General features: G+C 40.4%; 2 protein-coding genes across 3 annotated transcripts; both read left to right on the forward strand.

The window, feature by feature from the left end:
* Positions 1 to 2,252: 2,252 nt before the first annotated feature.
* On the forward strand, positions 2,253 to 10,245 carry LOC130929746 (gastrula zinc finger protein XlCGF26.1-like). Of its 2 annotated transcripts, none has more exons than XM_057857186.1 (2): positions 2,253 to 2,829; positions 8,216 to 10,245. In XM_057857186.1, exons 1-2 carry the CDS (start codon positions 2,727 to 2,729, stop codon positions 10,063 to 10,065), a joined length of 1,953 nt encoding a protein of 650 aa, XP_057713169.1. In that variant the 5' UTR covers positions 2,253 to 2,726; the 3' UTR covers positions 10,066 to 10,245. The 2 variants fall into 2 exon arrangements, with proteins under 2 accessions (XP_057713169.1, XP_057713170.1); XM_057857187.1 differs by having other exon boundaries at positions 2,253 to 2,558.
* A 4,398-nt stretch (positions 10,246 to 14,643) lies between these two features.
* On the forward strand, positions 14,644 to 18,577 carry LOC130929748 (gastrula zinc finger protein XlCGF26.1-like). The gene is made up of 2 exons (XM_057857198.1): positions 14,644 to 14,946; positions 15,359 to 18,577. The coding sequence occupies exons 1-2, from the start codon at positions 14,829 to 14,831 to the stop codon at positions 16,963 to 16,965; spliced, it is 1,725 nt and encodes a 574-aa protein (XP_057713181.1). The 5' UTR covers positions 14,644 to 14,828; the 3' UTR covers positions 16,966 to 18,577.
* Positions 18,578 to 22,778: the final 4,201 nt, after the last annotated feature.

Here is a 22,778-nt window from a genome sequence, read left to right on the forward strand (position 1 = left end):
AATGTCGGCCGTAAACGTAAATGTGCTTAGATTTAGCTTCCCACCGGCGAGAATAGTCCACGGAACCGTCTTCTTTGACTGTTCCTCGATTAATTGCTTTCAGCCATTTGTTTCTTTTCTTCTCACGAGGAAGAATGAAGAACTTCAAATGCGGCTCCGAACTCTTCCTTGTGTGACAACCCGCAACACAGCAACTTTTAGCCATTCCGACGAAAAAAAGACCGCAAATAAGACGAAAGTTCAACGGGTTTGTATTACAATGCACGACAGAGCAACTGCGTGTGACTCGTCTTTTGCACCGTTTTCAATATGGCGACGCTTTGTTGTGGCTGGTGACGTCATTAATTCCCGGATGTCCGACTTCTTCTATGAATGGAAGTTATAAAGGGTATTAAAACACTAAGGGGCTGTGAGATATCAATAGAACCGTTATGTGGCAAGATAACAAATATTAATAAAGTTAACAAAAAAAAAAAATCGCATTCATGAGCAATTATCGAAAATTACGAACATTTCCGAAAGTATTCCGGAAACAGCCGAATGGGGCGGAGACGTCATTACAAGGAAACGAAAGGTCGAGGCAGGTGCAATCGTTGTTTATCGACGAGAGAGTTGCGTTCGTGTTTTATCAAAAAATCGCTAAAATGGTTCAAACCTGTCATGCTATGTGGTCTACAAATAGCCATTTGTCGCAATGTACTACCCATGAGTTCCCGAACGCGAGAAAAAGAGCTGGACTACGCAGACAATGAGTAAAGTTCGTCCGTAATAAGAGGGCTAATTTTGAAGACCCAGCCTCCGGCACGGTTTTGTGTTGTGCGCATTTTACACCTGAAAGCTATGGACAAATGAAATCAGGTTTTGCTAAGAAATTGCTGATGAAAGCAGCCACCAAACACGCGCAGCCACCTAAATGTCCCGAGATATCAAGAAAGAGGACGATTGGCTCTGATGAGACCATGCCAGGCTAACCAAAGGAGCGGAGCAGCCAAGCTCGAAATGACCAGAGTGAGTACTCTTTTATAATAAAAAAATATCACGCTTTGGATATAGGACTGGACACATGTATAAATTATCGCTCATAAAATATATAGAACAAATCCTCGAATCCCTTTCATATTTGTGTCTGTTGGCAGAGCGAAAACCTATGATAGCACAATAAAAGATAATTATTTTATCCATTACATTATTTTGCGGTCACGGTGTATCAGCTTCACAAAAAGAAATGCAAAACAAACCATTCGGTGTTTCCCACACGATGTTGCCGGTGTTTCATCAGTGTGATTGCTCCTTTCAATGATCCTTTTATTAGGCTGCATTGGCTTTCGTTTGGGCTCAAATTGATAACCCAAAACACCAAAGAAAGGTTCATAACTCTCCTCGTCACCATTAGAAGAATGTTCGTTACGTCGGATTCGTCGCTGCAACTAGAAACAAAATTGTCCGCTATCATCGCCGCCATTCAGTACGATGCACTGAGCCGGTGTAGGTTCACTATCCTCTTCCCCTCACTATCCACTCGCTCTCGCTATATAAGATATATAATTGGCCGAGGAAATGCTGTCCCGTGAAATGCCTGTTTAAAAATGTTCCCGTTGTTACTTCTTGCGTTCGCTTAAAAGTGCCCATTTAAAAAGGAAAAGCGATGGATGATACTCCACGCAGAGCGTATTATTAACAAATGTTAAAGTTGTATAAACATATAGCAAGAATAAGGAACGTCACTGACAAGCGCTGGCCCCCGCGAGTGGATAGTGAGGGGAATAGGATAGTGCACCTACACCTGTTGTTTCCTTGTAGTGACGTCACGCACACAATATGCTACATTTCCGGGATCTCGTGGGCGGGTCCTTTTAGCTTGACAATCGATCCAAATTTCTATCATTTTCTTGGTGTTGCGATGTGTGTAATTACACGAAGTGGCATTATATGAATCCAAAAGGCATGCGTTTATGGATAAATTATGGAATATTAGCATTTCCCCAGGTGTTGTCATACCCTGGCTGTTATAAAGGACACATAAATGTGTGCTCCAGAGTTTTTGTTATTTTTATACTCTTGAATTATGCCTCAGTTAACACTCTATACTGCAGTGTTGTTTTTTTTTTCGTGTTTTGTATAACTATTTTGCACAGCTGTCATTTAGATCAAACGTTCTGTTCACAGGTGGAGCACAAGCAATAAAGGTTTTCGGTTTTTTATGGAAGTTTGACGTCACGGCTCAAATGTGCTTGTCACGTGACATGGACGAGCCCAATGCACAGCCACGTACGGTGTATGTCGCTAATAAAAAGAGAAATCGTTGTTCAAACTAATGCAGGGAATCCAAATAATTGTGTTCAGAGCAAAAGAAGACGTTTGTTGGATGAACCTCATGCCAAATAATGAATCGACGTATCCATAACACCGTCTCTTGACGGTAGTACAACTTCCGCTATTTCCAAGCAGTGGTATTCAGGAAGTCCCACACAGACCTGGAGCATTCGGCATTACCCTCACACCCATACGGATAATTCTTCTCCATTTGGTGGTTCTGAACGCGTTAAAGCCTTGACACAGTAAGCTGTTTCACTGGACTAAATCATCATTTATTAAGTCTTAGACCTGTCGCCTTGTCTTGAAGCTCTTCGGCTAGTTAGTTCACCGCTCACAAAGGGGCCCGTTTGTTGGCCAAGCACAAATCGAGTGAAAGTGCTGGAATTGTGAAAATCTGTGCTAGTCCGACAATGGACTACGCGGAAGAAGTCCTTTGTGGAACAAAACAGGACATTGAGGAAGACGTTCGTCAAACTCTGGACGCTATTTGCAAGCAGCCTCGAGAGAAAACAGGTTTGGCAGTCCTTCCAGTCATGTCACTACCTCTCATGCTTAAAACGCTTCCTGCATTTACTGTCAATGGAATCAAGTAGGGTTGTTCCGATCATGTTTTTTTGCTCCCGATCCGATCCCGATCGTTTTAGTTTGAGTATCTGCCGATCCCGATATTTCCCGATCCGATTGCTTTTTTTTTGCTCCCGATTCAATTCCAATCATTCCCGATAATTTTTCCCGATCATATACATTTTGGCAATGCATTAAGAAAAAAAATGAATAAAACTCGGACGAATATATACATATAGTACATAAGTACTGTATCTGTTTATTATGACAATAAATCCTCAAGATGGCATTTACATTATTAACATTCTTTCTGTGAGAGGGATCCTCAGATAGAAAGACTTGTGACTTTGTATATTGTGACTAAATATTGCCATCTAGTGTATTTGTTGAGCTTTCAGTAAGTGATACTCTAGCCATGCCCAAATGCATGATGGGAAGTGGAACCATGACTGTGCGTAGTGCTACCAATTGATATATCTTCTCTGCGTTGGGAAATAACATAAGGTGTTAAGAAAAAGATCCATTGCTACCTTGCTTCCCCACAGTGCTTCCAATGATACTTTTAAACATAGGGAGAGGTATTGTAAGGCTTTAGCCATTTTGTCGGTCCTCTCCATTGAGCTTGCGTCCTCTTGACATAACGCTTCAGCCAATCCTCGCCACGGTAAGCTTTGCAAATTTGTGCAATGTTCTAACACTAGGCTCCGACGTCTTTACTACAGCCGTAAAATACGCACGGGTATACCAATATTATACCCCAATCACTCATGACTCGTAAATTGAATAATATGAAAGTATGACTTTGTGACAGTTTGAACACCTCGTGTGAAGTTATGCTTTGGTCCGGAAGCGGATAGCTCAGTGAGGGAGGCACACTTTAAATGTCCAATTGTGTCAAAAATACTGAACAGATAGGGATAAATCATGCTAGTATGATTCAAGTCATTACAGAGAGAAAGTTTGGCCTAGGAAAATGGAAGGTACAATTTTCACCGGAGTCGCCCTTTACCAGTCAATGTTTATGAATGAATACAAAACCTAAATAAAATCAATAAGTGTTAAATTCTTCAAACAGAAATTAATAATCAAATGTGATCACTCCATTGATGTGCTGAGTGCTGTCTATGTCAGATGTGGCTGCCCCTCAATCTTGCTTAGTGACTTTCTGTATGTCATTTATATGCATTGAAGAAAGCTACAAAATAAGTCCATCATACAGATAATAAATGTAAATAAGATTATTCATTCATTAAAACAATTAAAATGCAACTACTAGAATGAATTAGAAAAAAAAACAACTATATATTAATAGTTGGATAATCCTCATAACGAAAAAACTACCGGTACTATTATTATACAGTGGGGAGACACTACCGATTTTGCTTGTTTTCTCACTTGCAAGCCATGTAGAGGTCTGTAATTTGTATCATAAGTTCGCTTCAACTGTGAGGGACGGAATCTAATACAAAAATCCAGAAAATCACATTGTATAATTTTAAAATAATAAATTTGTATTTAACTGCATGAAATAAGTATTTGATACATTACCAACTAGTAAATATTTTGGCTCTTAGTTCTTTTTTAAGAACCCCTCCTGTTCTCCACTCATTACCGGAAGTAACTGCACCTGTTTGAACTTGTTACCTGTATAAGACACCTGTTCACATGCTCAAACAAACAAACTCCAACCTCTCCACAATGGCCCAGACCAAAGACCTGTGTAAGGACATCAGGGATAAAATAATAGACCTGCACAAGGCTGGGATGGGCTACAGGAAAATAAGCAAGCAGCTTGGTGAGAAGGTAACAACTGTTGGAGCGATTATTAGAAAATAGAAGAAGTTCAAGTTGACGGTCAATCTGCCTCGTTCTGGGGCTCCATGCAAGATTACACCTCGTGGGGCATCACTGATAATGAGGAAGGTGAGTGATCAGCCCAGAACTACACGGCAGGACCTGGTCAATGACCTGAAGAGAGCTGGAACTACAGTCTCGAAGAAAACCATCGGAAACACATTACGCCGTCATGGAATAAAATCCTACAGCGTACTCAAGGTCCCGCTGCTGAAGCCAGTGCATGTCCAGACACGTCTGAAGTTTGCCACTGACCATCTGGATGATCCAGAGGACAGGCATGAAAATGGGTCAGGGGTTAAAAAGGTGTGGAGTAAATATGTTCCGGCGTTCTGCCAAATTTGACCATTTTAATTTTTCACATAAGGCTTAACATTCGAGTTAACGGGGGTTTGATTAGTTGAAGGAGTTGATTTCAACCACCATTGACTCGCGCTAGCTTAGCCACTCCGGAGCCCTGAAACTAACAAATAACTGTCTAACTGCACAGAATTTGTTCAAATCATTTCCAACGACTAATTAAACCCCGGCTAACTCAAAGATGAAGCCTAATGTAAAAAATTCTGAACTTCCCCTTTAAAATAAAGACCATTGAATATGGCCATTAAAATGTTGTCTATAAAAGTTTTAGAGCAATAAAACAAACAACAAAAATGAATAAAATGAACAGGAATCCTTCAAAGTATTTCATAATGGGTCCAAATTATTTTTCGAACAGATCATGTGACTATAGAACCTTAGAGGCAGCCGTTTGCATTGCTTAGCCAAAACTACAGCTGAGGAGGCAAGATGGATATTTAGAATTTCTTTAAACCTAAGCTTTCAAAACCCTTAACAACAACTGAGCTTGAACCGAGGATTGAGCACGAGCAGTATCAAAAAGTCCTGGCTGTCGTGTTACCTGTTGTGCTGTAATTCCAAGTGGTGCTTGAATTGGATGCTTATAGCGGTCGACAGTCTTTTTGAGCCAGCGCAAAGTTCGCAGCGCACGGAGATATTTTTGTTATCTTTACTGGACAAAAATGTGAAGTAATGGCTGTGTTTCCAGTGTGCAAATGCAGCCGTTTGTAGTATATCTCCTGCCTATTTCATTGCATCCTGGCGAGGTAGCAAGGCTATGTTGTTTTGGCCGCAAACTCCCAGCGCTCACGCATCATGGTAATACACGTGACCCTTTTTGTTCCGTCCCCGATTAAAAAATGTGACATGTGATGTCACTCCCATGACTACAGTATTCTTCATTCTACACACATTATGTTGTAATAGTAACGCACAGGCATCAAGGAAAGTAATTTTACTCAGATTACTGATTTAGAAAAATGAACGCGTTAGATTGTTCTTTACTGAAAGAAAGTAATCAGATTAGTTACGCATTACGATACCGCGTTATTGACAACACTGCTTTTATATTACCGTTAAATAAACAAGCTTGACGCTACCTTAATGGGAGCTATTTTTTCACCGGACGCTCCGGCAGTGTTCAACGCAAGCTGCAACGAACGGCAGTAACTTTGTCATACCACAAAATATGAAAACGAAAACCATTACTCACTAAATTCAATATGCTGGCAAATGCATTCATCTAAAAACAATTGGGAGTGATACTTTACCTCCTCCAGCGAATGTGAATTTGTGTTTACAAGATCATCTGTCGCAATTAGCGATCTTTGACGCTCTTTTTTTTTTTTTCCCTCCCCGCATACAAACTTGTTTCTCTCTCAGCGGCTGTGATTAACCTCAATGAAGTTGCTGTCCTAGCTAAGCCTTGCCTATCATTCGTCTTTGTAAGTTTTTAGTAACTTTGTGTATTGAATTTGAAAGGAAAATGTGTGTTTTGTTTTTGACGAACTTTTTCATGAAGCTAAACTGTTGAAGCTACTCACATGTGGAAAAATACGAGTGTACAACGTTTTAAATTTATTTATTTGGTATATTTCAGTTACCACGATTTGAGAGATCAATAAATTGAAGAATTTACGCCTTGCGTTTGGAGTGCTTGTTTTGGGGTTTGCTGGAATAGCGTCACTGACACACGCAGCATTAAACAGGGGAAGGGGTAAGCGCTGCCGCGCCAAGCCAATTCTGGCTGCATTTTCGACACATGAAAAATAACGAATACGTACTACTGTATGATGGAAAATTTTAGTGGTTTTGTAACCGCGACGTTTTCATAGCATGGTAATCCGTGAAGGTAACTGGCACATGCCTACAAACGACCCCCCCCCCCCCCCCCCCTTAAAATTTTTCTCCTCGGATCTACACGATTCACGTAGGTCATCCTTTTTTACTTCAAAACGGCGAATTCCGCCGAAAGGTGAGAGATTTTCATGCCTGGAGGAGCAATGGGAGAAGGTCATGTGGTCGGATGAGACCAAAATTGAACTTTTTGGTCTAAACTCGGCTCGTCATGTTTGGAGGAAAAAGAAGGATGAGTACAACCGCAAGAACACCATCCCAACCATGAAACATGGAGGAGGAAACATCATTTTTTGGGGCTGCTTCTCTGCTAAGGGTACAGGACGACTGCACCGTATTGACGGGAGGATGGATGGGACTATGTATCGCCAGATCTTGGCTGGCAACCTCCTTCCTTCAATGAGAGCCCTGAAGATGGGTCGTGGCTGGGTCTTCCAGCATGACAACGACCCAAAGCACACAGCCAAGGCAACTAAAGAGTGGCGCCGTAAGAAGCATCTTAAGGTCCTGGAGTGGCCTAGCCAGTCTCCAGATCTGAACCCGATAGAAAATCTATGGAGGGAGCTGAAAGTCCGTGTTGCCCGGCAGCAGCCCCGAAACCTGAAGGCTCTGGAGAAGATCTGCATGGAGGTGTGGGCCAAAATCCCTGCTGCAGTGTGTGCAAACCTTGTCCAGGACTACAGGAAACGTTTGGTATCTGTAATAGTGAACAAAGGTTTCTGTACCAAATATTAAGTTCGATTTTTGTGATGTATCAAATACTTACTTCATGCAATTAAATGCAAATTTATTATTTAAAAATCATACAACGTGATTTTCTGGTTGTTTGTATTAGATTCCGTCCCTCACAGTTGAAGAGAACTTATGATACAAATTACAGACTTCTACATGCTTTGCTAGTGGGAAAACCAGCAAAATCTGCAGTGTATCAAATACTTGTTCTCCCCACTGTAGACAAAATTGCGCAAAAATAGGCCCTCCTTTACCAGATAAGGCACTAAAACGGTGAGTTATCTCCATTTAGGGACAGGCAGCCCTGATTACAATAATCCAAATGACCAGAAGTGAAAGCCTCTTAACCACCTCTGTGTTAGAAAAGTTTGAAGAGCTGTTTGGAACACAAAACTGCAATTGAACAAACTGCATTTTCTTTTCCACTGGTGTTTGTTTGCAAATAAGTCAATTAATCGGAATGATTTTGTCCTTTCCCTTGAAAAATATGTTACAATGTTTACTCAAAGCTTTCTGACTATAATCCAAATGTTTGTGTTTTTGCGCCCCGCAGACATTGTTGAAGAAAATCTCCACCCAGCGATACGTGAGTCAGATTTCCCTAACGTTAAAAAGGAAGAGGAAGAGTACCCAATGTTGAAAGAGAAAGGAAGTCCAGAGACCCCTTACATGAAAGATAAAGAGGAGCTAGAGCCCCTGAACTTCAAAAACGAAGAGGAGTATGATATCACCCTTGTCCCTTTGAAGAGTGAAGATGAGTATATGAGTGAAGAGAATAGCGGGGCGGAGCCTTCAAGCAGCAGCTCAAGTCAACATGTAACAATGGAAAGTGATGGAGACCACTGTGGACAATCACAAGGTGGTTGCCTCATAGCTCCACTATCAGATAGTGATGACACAGCGTCACATTCTCCTGACACAGAAGAGGAAGATTATGAACACCTGAAACGTTACATGACATCCCACACTAATAACAAATGCTGGAAATGTTCTCAGTGTGGGAAAATTTTTACTTTAAAAGAAAATTTGAACGTTCACATGAGAATACACACTGGAGAAAAACCTTTTGCCTGCTCAATTTGTGGGAAAAGATTCTCCGTAAAGCTGAGTTTAACAATACACACAAGAACACACACTGGAGAAAAACCTTTTTCCTGCTCAGTTTGTGGGAAAAGATTCTACGATGCGGGAACTTTAAGAATACACACAAGGACACACACTGGAGAGAAACCGTTTGCATGCACAATTTGTGGCAGAAGCTTCTCTGGAAAGTCAAGTTTAACAACACATACAAGAACACATACTGGAGAGAAACCTTTTGTCTGCTCACTTTGTGGTAAGAGCTTCTCTGAAAGGGCAACTTTAATAATGCACACAAGAACGCACACTGGCGAGAAACCTTTTGTCTGTTCAATTTGTGGGAAAACCTTCTCGATGAAGAGTAGTTTAAAATCTCACACAAGAACCCACACTGGAGAGAAACCTTTTTCCTGCTCAATTTGCGGTCAAACATTCTCTGTAAATTCAGTTTTAACTAAACACACGAGAACGCACACAGGTGAGAAACCTTTTAGCTGCTTAATTTGTGGTAAAAGCTTCTCTGGAAAGTCAAATTTAACACAGCACGCAAGAACACACAGTGGAGAAAAACCTTTTGCCTGTTCGGTTTGCGGTAAAAGCTTCTCTGAAAAATCAAAGGTGAGAATACACTCAAGGACGCACACTGGCGAGAAACCTTTTTCCTGCTCAGTGTGTGGTCAAAGTTTCACTGAAAAAGGAAGTTTAACACTACACACTAGAATACACACTGGTGAGAAACCTTATGCCTGCTTAATTTGCGGCCAAGCGTTCACTCAAAAGGGAACTTTAACAGCACACACTAAAACCCACACTGGAGAGAAACCATTTGTCTGTTCAATTTGTGGTCAAGGTTTCACTCAAAAGGGACGTTTAACAATACACAGTAGAACACACACTGGTGAGAAACCTTTTGCCTGTTTAGTGTGTGGTAACAGCTATTCTAATCGGTCAAGTTTAAAATCTCACACTCAAACACACACTAGAGAAAAACCTTTTCCATGTACAGTTTGTGGAAAAAGTTTCACTGTAAAGTCAAGCTTAACAACTCACACAAGAACACACACGGGCGAAAAACCATTTGTCTGCTCAGTTTGCGGGAAAAGCTTCTCTGATAGGTCAAGTTTAAAATGTCACACTGTAACACACACTGGTGAAAAACCTTTTACCTGCTCAGTTTGTGGTCAAAGTTTCACTCAAAAGGGACGTTTAACAGCACACATCAAAACACACACTGGTGAACAACCTGTCTGCTCAGTTTGTGGTACAAGCTTCTCTGACAAGGCTAGCTTTAGAAGACACGCAAGAACACATATGGCTGTTTAAAATCAAACATTCACTGATGTGTGTGAAGTAATTTTCTAGTACTGATTTGTTAAGAGACAAGTGTGATTCTTGAAGCTTTAACTAATCAAGAATCTTGTAAGTTACTTGTAAAAGTGAGTTTCTTAATGTTATATTAGTGACAGGAGAACCAATGTGTTATGTATTCTGATACCGTTACTTTATTTCAAACATGTAAATAAAGTAAGCTTTCACTTCATTTGTCTTTTTCTCTTTACATAAATTTGTACTAAGTGATAAGATACACCCTACAAGACCTGTATGATCAATGAGGCACAATGACATGAGCATCCCACTTTAGATGACTGAAGAGATGGTTGTGCAAGTAACAACTCCCTTAAATGGTTGGTAAACAGATTAAGTCTCAAAAACCAAGTTACAATGTTTCAGAATTGGAGTACTTTTCCTAGGAAGGCACCCTCATTCAGTCTGCTGGCTCTAAAACCACCAAATGCCACCCTTTATAGACCCTATCCACCGACGTCATAAAACCACGTGCTCGCTGTATGGTTCCGCCCACTTGTCCGTCATTTTGTCTCTGTATTAGCATTGGTTTCAATTGATCGAGGAATTTAAAATGCATTTCATGGAAGACCCGGTGCTTTCTGATGCCGTAAACTCACTGGATGGTTTGCATAAAAGGCGTTATGTGGAAAAGCTTCGTTCTATACAGTCGCCAGATCCATATTTGATGCCCAAATCGATGTTTTTCGACCCACTGTCTTCGCCCTGTCTGCCTGACATCTGCTACGCTGATATTTACAATTATCTTGTCCACACAAAATCAGCCTATTCTCACGAAAATTTGAAAAACTTCAAGAGCTTGGAGGCTTATAAATACTTCGTTGCTGGTTGGGTAAAACAGGTCCTCGTCCACGAAAATTCGGCAGGAATCTATCTTGTACTTGGAAAGGTGAGTTACGAAATTTTCAATTCAAAATCTTTTGTTATTGCTAACATCCACTGTCAAGTCTAATGTATTTCATGTCGTTTGTCAATGGAGTTAAGGCTTTTAATGTTTATATGGTTTAGCGATAGCACTCTCACTACATACATACGTGTATGTTGTCGGCGATTAGCCTAGCAATGATCTTAATTGTGGTTATTTGTCAGCCCAAAACCCTCTAAGTATATCTTAAATGCATCTTACCGGATATAAAATGACTACTACATAGTCTGTGGTGATTTTTTGGTGCCCAGTTTTCACGTCGAATTGCAGCCGTCCATTTCGCTCTCCTCTTTGGATCCCTCGGAATACGGTAAAACTTCAAGTCTCTCCTTCCATCTTCTCTGTTAGTGCAACCAACAGCCACACACGCCTTCACCATTTTGATTATTAATGTTAAGGAGCAGAAAAACACGCCGTACATAGGAGGAATGTACGTAGCCGTAACAGGTTAACACTATGTTTTGACGGACAATTGGGCGGTACCATTCAGGAGAGCGGAGTTGTGACGTCACGTGGGTAGGGTCTATACATTGTCTTTCAAGACATGCACCGATCTGCTATTCTTTAATAGAATAAACTTATTTGAATGAAAAAGATTGGCCTTTTCACCCTGTGTTGTAGACTACTATACTCTTTATTGTGTATTTTTAGATATTTTATCCAGGGGCGTCAGTAGGTTTTAAGAAGTGGGGGGGCTTAGCCCCCAGGAGTTACACAGGATGTACTGTAAGTGAATGTAGTGTACATGCAAAAAAATTCTCAAACAGCTAACAAAGATTGATTATTTATATACATATGTACATATACAGGGGCGTCACTAAGTGTTAAGAACAGGGGGGGCTTATTTAAAATGTAAATAGTCATGGAAATAAAGAAAATGCACTAATGAGAAGGTGTGTCCAAACTCTTGGCCTGTACTGTGTATACAGTGCCCTCCATAATTATTTGCACCCCTGTGTTTTTTAGCTTCTAATATTTTTTTTTTTCAAATTCAAATACTATGGGACCTTAATGAGCAAAACAGAGAAAAATCCAACCTTCAATACAAGTGCATTCATTCGGTGGGGAAAAAAAATCCCACATCTCATCTGACCAAAGCACACGGTCCCAGCTTAAGCCTGGGACCGTGTGTATTTTTGTGTGAGACCAAGACTGAGCTTTTTGGCAACAAACACTCTAAGTGGGTCTGGCGTGCCACGAAGGATGCGCATGCTGAAAAGCACCTCATACCCACTGTGAAGTATGGGGGTGGGTCAGTGATGCTGTGGGGTTGTTTCGCTTCCAAAGGCCCTGGGAACCTTGTTAGAGTGCATGGCATCATGAATGCTTTGAAATACCAGCACATTTTAAATCAAAATCTGTTGCCCTCTGCCCGAAAGCTGAAGATGGGTCGTCACTGGGTCTTTCAGCAAGACAATGACCCTAAACATATGGCCAAATCTACACAGAAATGGTTCACCAGACACAAAATCAAGCTCCTCCCATGGCCATCTCAGTCCCCAGACCTTGTTTTGTTGGCAAAAGGGAGTTGTACAAAGTATTAACACCAGGGGTGCTAATAATTGTGACACACATTATTTGATGTCAAATATTGTTTTCTTTATGTGGGATTTTTTTCCCCACTGAATGAATGCACTTGTATTGAAGGTTGGATTTTTCTCTTTTTTTCCATTAAGGTCCCATATTATTTGAATTTTAAAAATTATTAGAAGCTAAAAAACACATCTTTTTCAGGGGTGCCAATAATTATGGAGGGCACTATGTGTATGTCTCTGTGGGGGGTGTATGTATGCTATATATAATCTTGGCTTTCTCCACTTTCTAATCATTAATCTACTCATTTTTAAGTAGCGGTCTCTCCCCTGTCACTCTCTTTGCTCCTCTGCTCTGACTGCTACAGGTCAATAGTCAATGGTGGACTGATTATTATTAGTGTATTGTTATGACTATCCACTGATAATAATTACTGAGTATAATCAGAGCTCAGATCCTGTACTCATCAGCGTAAAGTGAGAAACACAGCTGATGCTCCGGAAGGAAGTCACCCCAAAGATAGCTGTAACAAGATTGCACACTTAACTCTACAAGGAACTTCACAATGCATTTCAGACTAACTAGCTAGCAGCAGCAGCTTTATTTTAGAGCTGGGATGGAACTTTTGACCGCAAAACAACAAAGGTAAGATGTGCGCAGATATCGACTGCGAAAAAGAAAAAAAAAAGTTGGACCGACATCTAGCTAAGGAAAATGCGGACTGGATTTTCAGAGATGTGGGCGTTCTCTTGCCTGGCTCTGCCAGACTGTTCTCCCTGTATTTTTCAAACACTGAGAGAAATAGTCTGGGAACCATCCCATTAACGGCCTCTCGAGCAGGTACAAAATCAATCGACAAATCAGATTCGTTTATTTGCGTGACATGCTCTTAACGAGCAACGTCACTCTTGCGCGTCGGAAGTCGTCTCCACAACAAAGGTGAACAGGAGAGCCGAGAATATGTTCCAATCCACGGTAAAATCAGTTTTAAATTACCAAAAACACATCGACACGTGTCATTAACAACAGTATGTCTCGCTCTAGCCATGTTGAATAAACTCCGCTCTCCTCTATGTTTACTTCCACTCGCAAGTCCCTCGTCCTGCTCTCGTCGTTTTACTAACGTCACGTCTGCCCTGCCCGTCGCTGATTGGTCCACTCCGCTGTCTGTTTGCTGTGGCTTGCTCCGCCCTGGAAATTGTATCCGCGTGAATGGTGGCCAGACTCAATAGCTAGAACAGCGGTGAGTCTGGTGTACTAGGCAAGGCATTCTATATATGAACAAGTGGAATGGATTGGATAGCGACGCAATGAAGGGGGTCTCTACCTTATTCTATGAAGTAAGGGGAAACTGACAGATTTATGGTCATATTTACCTTAATAATGACAGGTTATATGATTATTGATTTAAACTAATATCCTGGCAAATTAATATGAATTTTTCTTTTATCCCAGACTAATTGTTTTTTCTGTTGGTGTACTTACCTGACGTTTTGGCGACTACTTACGAAAGTAGTCGTCCAAACCTGTCAGGTAAATAAAACAACCTCAAACAATTGTCTGAGATTAAAGAAAAATTCATAGTTTATAAGTGTAGACAAAATAAACTCAAGACAACTGGCAACTTCATAGTGAACATGTCCGGATTTTTTAAATATATTTTTTTAATAAAACCAAATTATTTAAAGGGGCTGAAGACCCCCGATACACCCCTAACGACGCCAGTCATTTGATCAAATATTGTATACTGTTCTGGACTCTTTGTAACTCCCAAAGATATGTTAAAAACACTGCGGACCAGTCCAATACACCATCATGTATAGGGGTGCATCGCAAATAAAATAAGAGAAGTCACAATTGAAAACGGCTACTATCGAGAGAAAAAAAACTCGATTCTTGGGTCTTGAGCATTCAAAATGTTTGCTGAATGAAATCCATGCCAAAGGAGTTGCGTATAATAATCGATATCACCTCCACAATAAGCCTTCCGTCACAGTCGATGGTTGCGATACAACTTCCGGTGGACATCTGTTTCACTGGGCGCATTTTACTTTGTGGGATCAGGCTTTCTTCCGCAGTTAGTGCTGAACGCACGGAAGCCTCGACTTAGTACGGCTATCACCACTTTACGACCTTAAAAGTTATATCTTCTTTTCCGGGTTAGACGCCTTGGTGAGCGTCGAAGCTTCTCGGCCCAGTTAGCTTAGCTAACTAGCCGCTAACAAAGAGTTGCGTCTGGTGTTAGAGTGGAAAAGTATTGAAAATGTGCGCGAGGCCGACAGCGGAATCTGTGGAGGAACTACTCTGTGGAAGCAAAGAGAAGAAGCGTCAGAGCTGTCAAGAGCTGGACGTGGTTTGCAAGCAGCCGCGAGAAATAACAGGTGTGGCAGTCCGAAAACAGTGAAATAAAATGCACATCTTTCATATTCTACTAAAACAAATAGAAATATAAAAGATCATTTGAAAGGTCTTAAAGTAATACAAGTGCTGGTGTAATCGCAATGTAGCAGGAAATTGGGCGGTGACGGACGAAAATTCCGTGAAGAATGCATTTAAAAAAAATTTATGGGATTGTTTTTTTTTTTCAAGTAATTCATCACGCTGAATCTTTCCCAGTACTAGTACTAAGAACAGTTTAATTCCCCCCCCCAAATTTCTATTTCAATGGGGAAATTTAAATTTGGTTATGACGCAAAATCAACTCATGGGTAAAATATAACCTACAACGTTGAAGTCATGGCATGGAGAAACGTGACTGCAATGCAAACATGTATGTGTTTTTGTGTCCTGCAGACATCGGTGAAAAATATGTTCACCCTGAGTTACATGAGTCAGAGCTCCTCAACGTTAAAAAGGAAGAAGAAGAGTACCCCATCGTAAAAGAGGAAGACAAAGCAGAGCCCCTGTACACAGAAGAGGAAGAGCCAGAGCTTCCCAACTTCAAAGAGGAGTATAATGCCACTTTTTGCCCTTTTAAGAGTGAAGATGAGGATGAGGGTCCAAGTGAGCAGAACACAGGCGCAGAATCTCCAAGCAGCCACTCAAGTCATCACATTTCTACAAAAAGTGACGGCGAGCACTGTGGACCTGAATCTCAAGCCAACAGCATTATGGCTCCACTATCAGACAGTGAAGACCTCAGATTAGATTTTCCTGATGGTGATGATGATGAAAAGTCTAAAGGTGACATGACATGTCACAAAGATGACAAATGCTGGAAATGTTCTCAGTGCGGGAAAACATTTAGTTTAAAAGGGAATTTGAACGTTCACATGAGAATACACACTGGAGAAAAACCTTTTGCCTGCTTAATTTGTGGTAAAAGATTCTCCGTAAAACTAAGTTTGACAATACATACAAGAACGCACACTGGAGAAAAACCATTTTCCTGCTCAGTTTGTGGCAAAAGATTCTATGATGCGGGAACTTTAAGAATACACACAAGAACACACACTGGAGAAAAACCTTTTGCATGTACAGTTTGCGGAAAAAGCTTCTCTGAAAAGTCAAGTCTAACAACTCATACAAGAACGCACACTGGAGAGAAACCTTTTGTCTGCTCAGTTTGTGGTAATAGCTTCTCTGATCGGTCAACTTTAATAATGCACACGAGAACGCACACTGGAGAGAAACCCTTTGCCTGCTCAATATGTGGTAAAAACTTCTCTATGAAATGTAGTTTAAAAGAACACACAAGAACACACACTGGGGAAAAACCTTTCGCCTGCGCAATTTGTGGCCAAAGATTCTCTGTAAAGTCAGGTTTGACGAAACACACCAGAAGACATACTGGTGAAAAACCTTTTGCTTGCTCAGTTTGCGGTCAAATGTTTTCTGTCAAGTCGGGCTTAACAAAACATACAAGAACACACACTGGAGAGAAACCTTTTGCCTGTTTAGTTTGTGGCCAAAGATTTTCTTTAAAAGGAACTTTAACTACACATGCAAGAAGACACACTGGAGAGAAACCTTTTGTCTGTTCATTTTGCGGTAATAGCTTTGCAGATAGGTCAAGTTTAACTTTGCATACAAGAACACACACTGGAGAGAAACCTTTTGCCTGTTTAGTTTGCGGTCAAAAATTCTCTCAAAAGGGAACTTTAACAGCGCATTCAAAAACGCACACTGGTGAGAAACCTTTTTTCTGCTCCGTTTGTGGTCAAAGTTTCACTAGGAAGGGAAATTTAACAGCACACACACGGACACACACTGGAGAGAAACGTTTTGCTTGTTCAGTTTGCGGTCAAACTTTCGCTGTCAAGTCAAGTTTAACATTGCACACAAGAACACACACTGGAGAGAAACCTTTTGCCTGCTTAATTTGTGATAAAAGATTTTCTGTCAAATCAAATTTAAACATGCACACAAAGACACACACTGAAAAGAAAACATTCAGTTGAAGTGTGCACCTGTTAAAGATGTTGTAGTCTTTTTTTGTTTGTGCTGTTGAGAATAGAAGTGACAATTTAAATGAATAGGATGAATGACCTCCATGTGAAAGATGATATCTCTGAGACTACAAATGAAGATCAAAAATTTCTTAGAACTTACAATTGAGAAAATATTGTTTAAACACAAAAAATGACAGCTAAGCCATTTTGTGAGGACTTTCATACTCCTTTTTTCTGGACTTAACTTGTGGACTGCCAGTCAGGATCTGTCAAAATGCCGGAGTAGGCTACGTGCTTATCAGTTTTTGGCTGCAAGGCACATTAAAATGGTACTAAGTGAGTAAGTAAGCTATCTCAGATACTTCGAGTAATAACTGTCAAATATTTGGCTATCTGAAATGCTCCCATTTGACTAAAACAATTGCGGCATTTAATAATTTACATTGACAGCAATTTGATCTACTTACTGGAAATGTTGGCTTTAATTGACGTTTGTCTCAACTATTACACATCATACAACTGAAATTCTGTATTTTTTTCAAATTGTTAAAGGGCTACATGGGATTTATTTGAGTTAATTTAAAATACTTTTCTACTCCATGCATGCTCCACCAGTGCCCTGATGAGTACACAGAGCCCTGACATTTTAACTGAGACTGCCCCCAAAAGCCCTTTTTCTTTCCTTCAATAAGAGAAATTTGGTGTCAAACACTCTGGGCGAGCACACACCTGTACACGTGTGAGACTCCACGGCAGCAGCCGTGTTTCACCGAGCCTCTGCCTAGTCTCCTCTTGGCAAAAACACTTTTCAAACCCACATAAGACTTGTAACTAAGTGTTTGTACGTTTCTGGTGGTGATGTAATGGGCCAAACACTTTTTGCTTCATGTTTGTGCTCATACAAGCATGTGCGCCATGCACGAGCTGCAGTTCCACTGCAGGCCGGGCAATCGCAACTAAATAAGTGACAAACACCGTATAGTCCCTTTAGTATTCTTTCCACTGGCATGCACTTGATCAAAGTGTTGTCTTCCGCTTTAAGCTAAAAATGTAAAATTGTAAAGAAATATAAATAATGGAAAACAACCGTGAACTCTAGGACGATTTGAACATTTCATGAAAGGAGCCGTTGTTTTGTGTTATCTTTCCTTAGGCTGTAGTGATTTTTTAAAAAAACAACAACAAAAAACACCTTGACGGGATGGATACTTTTGGAACTACTTTTCTCAACATATAGCAAAGAAATGTCTCATTTGGCAATGCATTGACAGCATCCACAAAGATCATTTCATTCCTCAATCTATTTTGATTTCAATTACCTACCACATGTATCAAGGTAAAGACGCTATCTTTGCTCCGGTCAATGGACCCACATGGTAAGGATGTAACACGAGCATGCCAACTTTGTTCATATTCCAAATGTCATTAGTAATATAGGAGAACTCAAAGTGCATCACTCGTCGAGGAGAAATTGGTCAACTTTGCCGTCTGTCAATTCTTTTTTTGTTTTGTTTTCAGTTGTCTCCGTTGATCGAAAGTATCTCCAATGCATATCCTTATCGTAATTTCTGATTTTCTTATGACTAAGGTTGCAACAGCTAGAGTGGGGCAAATAAGTATTTAGTCAACCACTAATTGTGCAAGTTCTCCCACTTGAAAATATTAGAGAGGCCTGTCATTGTCAACATGGTTAAACCTCAACCATGAGAGACAGAATGTGGGGGGAAAAAACAGAAAATCACGTTGTTAGATTTTTAAAGAATTTATTTGCAAATTATGGTGGAAAATAAGCATTTGGTCAATACCAAAAGTTCATCTCAATACTTTGTTATGTATCCTTTGTTAGCAATAACGTAGGCCAAATGTTTTCTGTAACTCTTCACAAGCTTTTCACACACTGTTGCTGGTATTTTGGCCCATTCCTCCATGCAGATCTCCTCGAGAGCAGTGATGTTTTGGGGCTGTCGTTGGGCAACACGGACTTTCAACTCCCTCCGCAGATTTTCTATGGGGTTGAGACCTGGAGACTGGCTGGGCCACTCCAGGACCTTGATATGCTTCTTACGAAGCCATTCCTTTGTTGCCCTGGCTGTGTCTTTGGGATCAATGTCATGCTGAAAGACCCAGCCACATCTCATCTTCAATGCCCTTGCTGATGGAAGGACATTTTACCTCAAGATCTCTCGATACATGGCCCCATTTCCTTTACGCAGATCAGTCGTCCTGGTCCCTTTGCAGAAAAACAACCCCGAAGCATGATGTTTCCACCCCCATGCTTCACAGTGGGTATGGTGCAATTTCAGTATTCGTTTTCCTCCAAACAAGAGAACCTGTGTTTCTACCAGAAAGTTCTATTTTGGTTTCATCTGACCATAACACGTTCTCCCAGTCCTCTTCTGGATCATTCAAATGCTCTCTAGCGAACCGCAGACGGGCCTGGACGTGTACAGTGCAGGATTTGAGTCCCCGGCGGTGCACTGTGTTACTGATAGTAGCCTTTGTTACTGTGGTCCCAGCTCTCTGTAGGTCATTCACTAGGTCCCCCGTGTGGTTCTGAGATTTTTGCTCCCCGTTCTTTTGTTATCATTTTGACGCCACGGGGTGAGGAGGGAGTTGAAAGTCCGTGTTGCCCAACGACAGCCCTAAAACGACACTGCTCTAGAGGAGATCTGCATGGAGGAATGGGCCAAAATACCAGCAACAGTGTGAAAAGCTTGTGAAGAGTTACAGAAAACGTTTGGCCTCCGTTATTGCCAACAAAGGGTACATAACAAAGTATTGAGATGAACATTTGGTATGGACCAAATACTTATTTTCCACCATGATTTGCAAACAAATTCTTTAAAAATCAAACATAGTGATTTTCTGTGTTTTTTTTTCCACATTCTGTCTCTCATGGTTGAGGTTTACCCATGTTGACAATTACAGGCCTCTCTAATATTTTCAAGTGGGAGAACTTGCACAATTAGTGGTTGACTAAATACTTATCTGCCCCACTGTAATTGATTAAATCCATTGTTGCCGGCAACTATGAGCAGTCCAGTTTCAGTTCTTGTTTGTGTGTAATGTGAGGCTGCGCACACATACAAGTGATTAGAGCAAGAGAGAGAGAATTCACTGCTACAATCAGATTGGGTCGCTTAATCAATAATACAGTATTACGAAGTGTCGAGAGTTAGATTGTCTTTTGTGTTGTTGGAGCCAATTATATTGTTCGTATTCTTTATTGATGAGACGTTACTACTTAGCACGGCGCGCTAAGCTAGTTAGCAATTATTCTAATCAGTGTCTTTAAGTGTCCGTTTGTATTGTGTTTTGGAGAGGCATATTAGCACTTGAGTTATTGTTAAGTAGTAAAGTTGTCTCGTTTATTTTTGTAAAGAAACCACACACATAACAGCTTAGTCTCCTTTTAACACAAACTCCCATTGAAACTGTAAATTGTCATACAAGAGAGTGTTCTTTGAAATTGCATTTGGATTGTATTTATGAACTGTTTGATAAAGAAAACTGATTCATTTCAGTCTGCCTCCTCCTTATTCGATTTTGTTGTTTAGTTTGTATAAAGAAAATAAATGAGTGATTGACACAATTTACAGTATGTAATCGCTTTGCCAACAAGATTGGACCACTTTCAGAAAAATCAAAGGATGCAGGGGCCAACCTGTAATCTTTTCACAGTCATTTGTTAAACACAAGATCAGACTCGGGTAAAAATATCAGGTTTTTAAAATGTATTTATTTTGAAATATTCACTCATTGTCTGCCATTGACGGCAATTGACGTCCATTCTATTTTGACTGGGAGTGCCCCCCATTCAAATTGGACTGGACGTTTATCTCTGTCAACGGCAGCGAAAAATGTCAACTCAGTGCCAACCTTCCCAGTTGAAACAGATTTCATGTCTATAACTGTCGACAACAGTAAATGAGTTAAGAGCTACAAGCAACTAAAGTCTACAGTGGTACCTCTACATACGAATTTAATTTGTTCCAGGACCTGGTTTGTAAGTTGAAATGGTTGTATGTTGAGTGGGATTTTCCCATATGAATACATTATAATTTCATTAATTCGTTCCACAGCCCAAAAACCTACGCACTATCAATGGGGACTGTGTAGTGAGAGTCAGTTCTTTCAAACTCCTGGGTGTGCACGTTTCTGATGACCTATCCTGGTCTGCCAACACCAGAGCAGTGGTAGGAAAGGCCCAGCAGCCACTCCACATCTTGAGAGTGCTCAAGAGAAACCACCTGGAACAGAAACTGCTGGTGTCCTTCTATAGAGCCGCTGTGGAGAGCATACTGACATACTGCATTATGGTGTGGTATGCTGGGTGCACAGCAGAAGACCGGAGACCCCTACAGAGAGTCATCAACACAGCCCAGAAGATCATTGGCTGCCCTACTGCCCAGTCTTGAGGACATCGCATGCACCTGCTACCACAGAAGAGCTGTTAGAATTATTAGGAACCCTTCTAATCCCGGCCACCACCTCTTTGTCCTGCTGCAGACGCTGCAGGCCCCACAAAACAAAGACTAACAGGCTGAGAGACAGCTTCTTTCCCAGGGCCATTATTACCATAAACAAAAAAACTATGAACTCCTCAAAAACTCTTTTTAACACTTTTTAATTTGGTTGGCACATTACTTGGACTTCTTTTATATTTATATATTTTTTCCCCCAATTCTTATTTTATTCTTGGGGTTGCACAAATGACACTGCTAAATTAGGACAGCATAGCACTATTTCCCTCATGTACATATTTCAGTCTAAACAAGCTATAATTATTCACTTATAGCTGTAGAGCATTTATTTTCCTATTTATTTTATTTTATTAAATACATACAGTATGTTTACACTGGAGTGCCACGTCCAATTTCGTTGTACACAATGTTCTGTTGTTGACAATGACAATAAAGACCTATTCTAAATCCTTAATAAATACTGCAGTTATAGTTACCAGTAGCAATTACATATAGCAAAACAAAGGAATTACAGTATAAATACAAATCGAAATAATAATAAATGGAAATTTAAAAAGGGTTTTTATTGTCACCTTAACTTACTGGCGAACGAAGGTCAGAGGGAGGAGACATCCAGTTCACTCACATGCACACCAAGCACATATTTTTCTATCATTTCCTTAATTTAAATGGTGAACATCACTTTTTATAACATTTTTTCACCACCTGCACTAACCTTCTTGGGACCCATGTTAATTTCTCTCACAAGAAAATCCGCCGTGCGTCCATCTTGTGGGAAAACAATGAACTTGCGACGCTGTCGTCATATGTCGAGACAAATGACGAGTCATATTTTACATCGGATGTCCAAAGGATCATATGTCGACCTGATTGTATGTCGAGGTACCACTTTATTTATATTTTGCAGAAAACACTCAGGTGACTTGACGTTAGTTCCGATATTTACTTAAAATAATTGCCAACTGCCCAGTTTTTTTGCTTTTAATCAAGAATCGAGAATGTTTTACGTCCATATCTATAAAGAATTCAGTGATTTAAGCATGTATTCACAGGAATTTTCTTCTTTGTTTACACATGGAGGCGGCTAATTTTCGTAACTGACTAGCCTCATTGTTCGCAATATTTACACAAAATAAATGCTACCTACACAGTTTTTTTGCTTTTAACCAAGATTCGAGACTGTTTTACATCCATATCTATAAAGAATTTGGTGATTTAAGCATGTATTCTCAAGAATTTTCAACGGAAAAAGCTTGTTGTGTATACATGGCGTGGGCTAATTTTCCGAACTGACTAGCGTCATTGTTCGGAATATTTACGCAAAATAAATGCTACGTG

Source organism: Corythoichthys intestinalis, chromosome 14, assembly GCF_030265065.1.
Source record: "Corythoichthys intestinalis isolate RoL2023-P3 chromosome 14, ASM3026506v1, whole genome shotgun sequence".
Classification (NCBI taxonomy): Eukaryota; Metazoa; Chordata; class Actinopteri; order Syngnathiformes; family Syngnathidae; genus Corythoichthys; species Corythoichthys intestinalis.

Bases quoted from the DNA above. Each gene is read 5' to 3' on its own strand.
- LOC130929746 (XM_057857186.1), top strand. From the start codon at position 2,727: ATGGACTACGCGGAAGAAGTCCTTTGTGGAACAAAACAGGACATTGAG. The intron at 2,830-8,215 runs GTTTGGCAGTCC...TGCGCCCCGCAG, and splicing joins GCAGCCTCGAGAGAAAACAG to ACATTGTTGAAGAAAATCTC.
- LOC130929748 (XM_057857198.1), top strand. From the start codon at position 14,829: ATGTGCGCGAGGCCGACAGCGGAATCTGTGGAGGAACTACTCTGTGGA. The intron at 14,947-15,358 runs GTGTGGCAGTCC...TGTGTCCTGCAG, and splicing joins GCAGCCGCGAGAAATAACAG to ACATCGGTGAAAAATATGTT.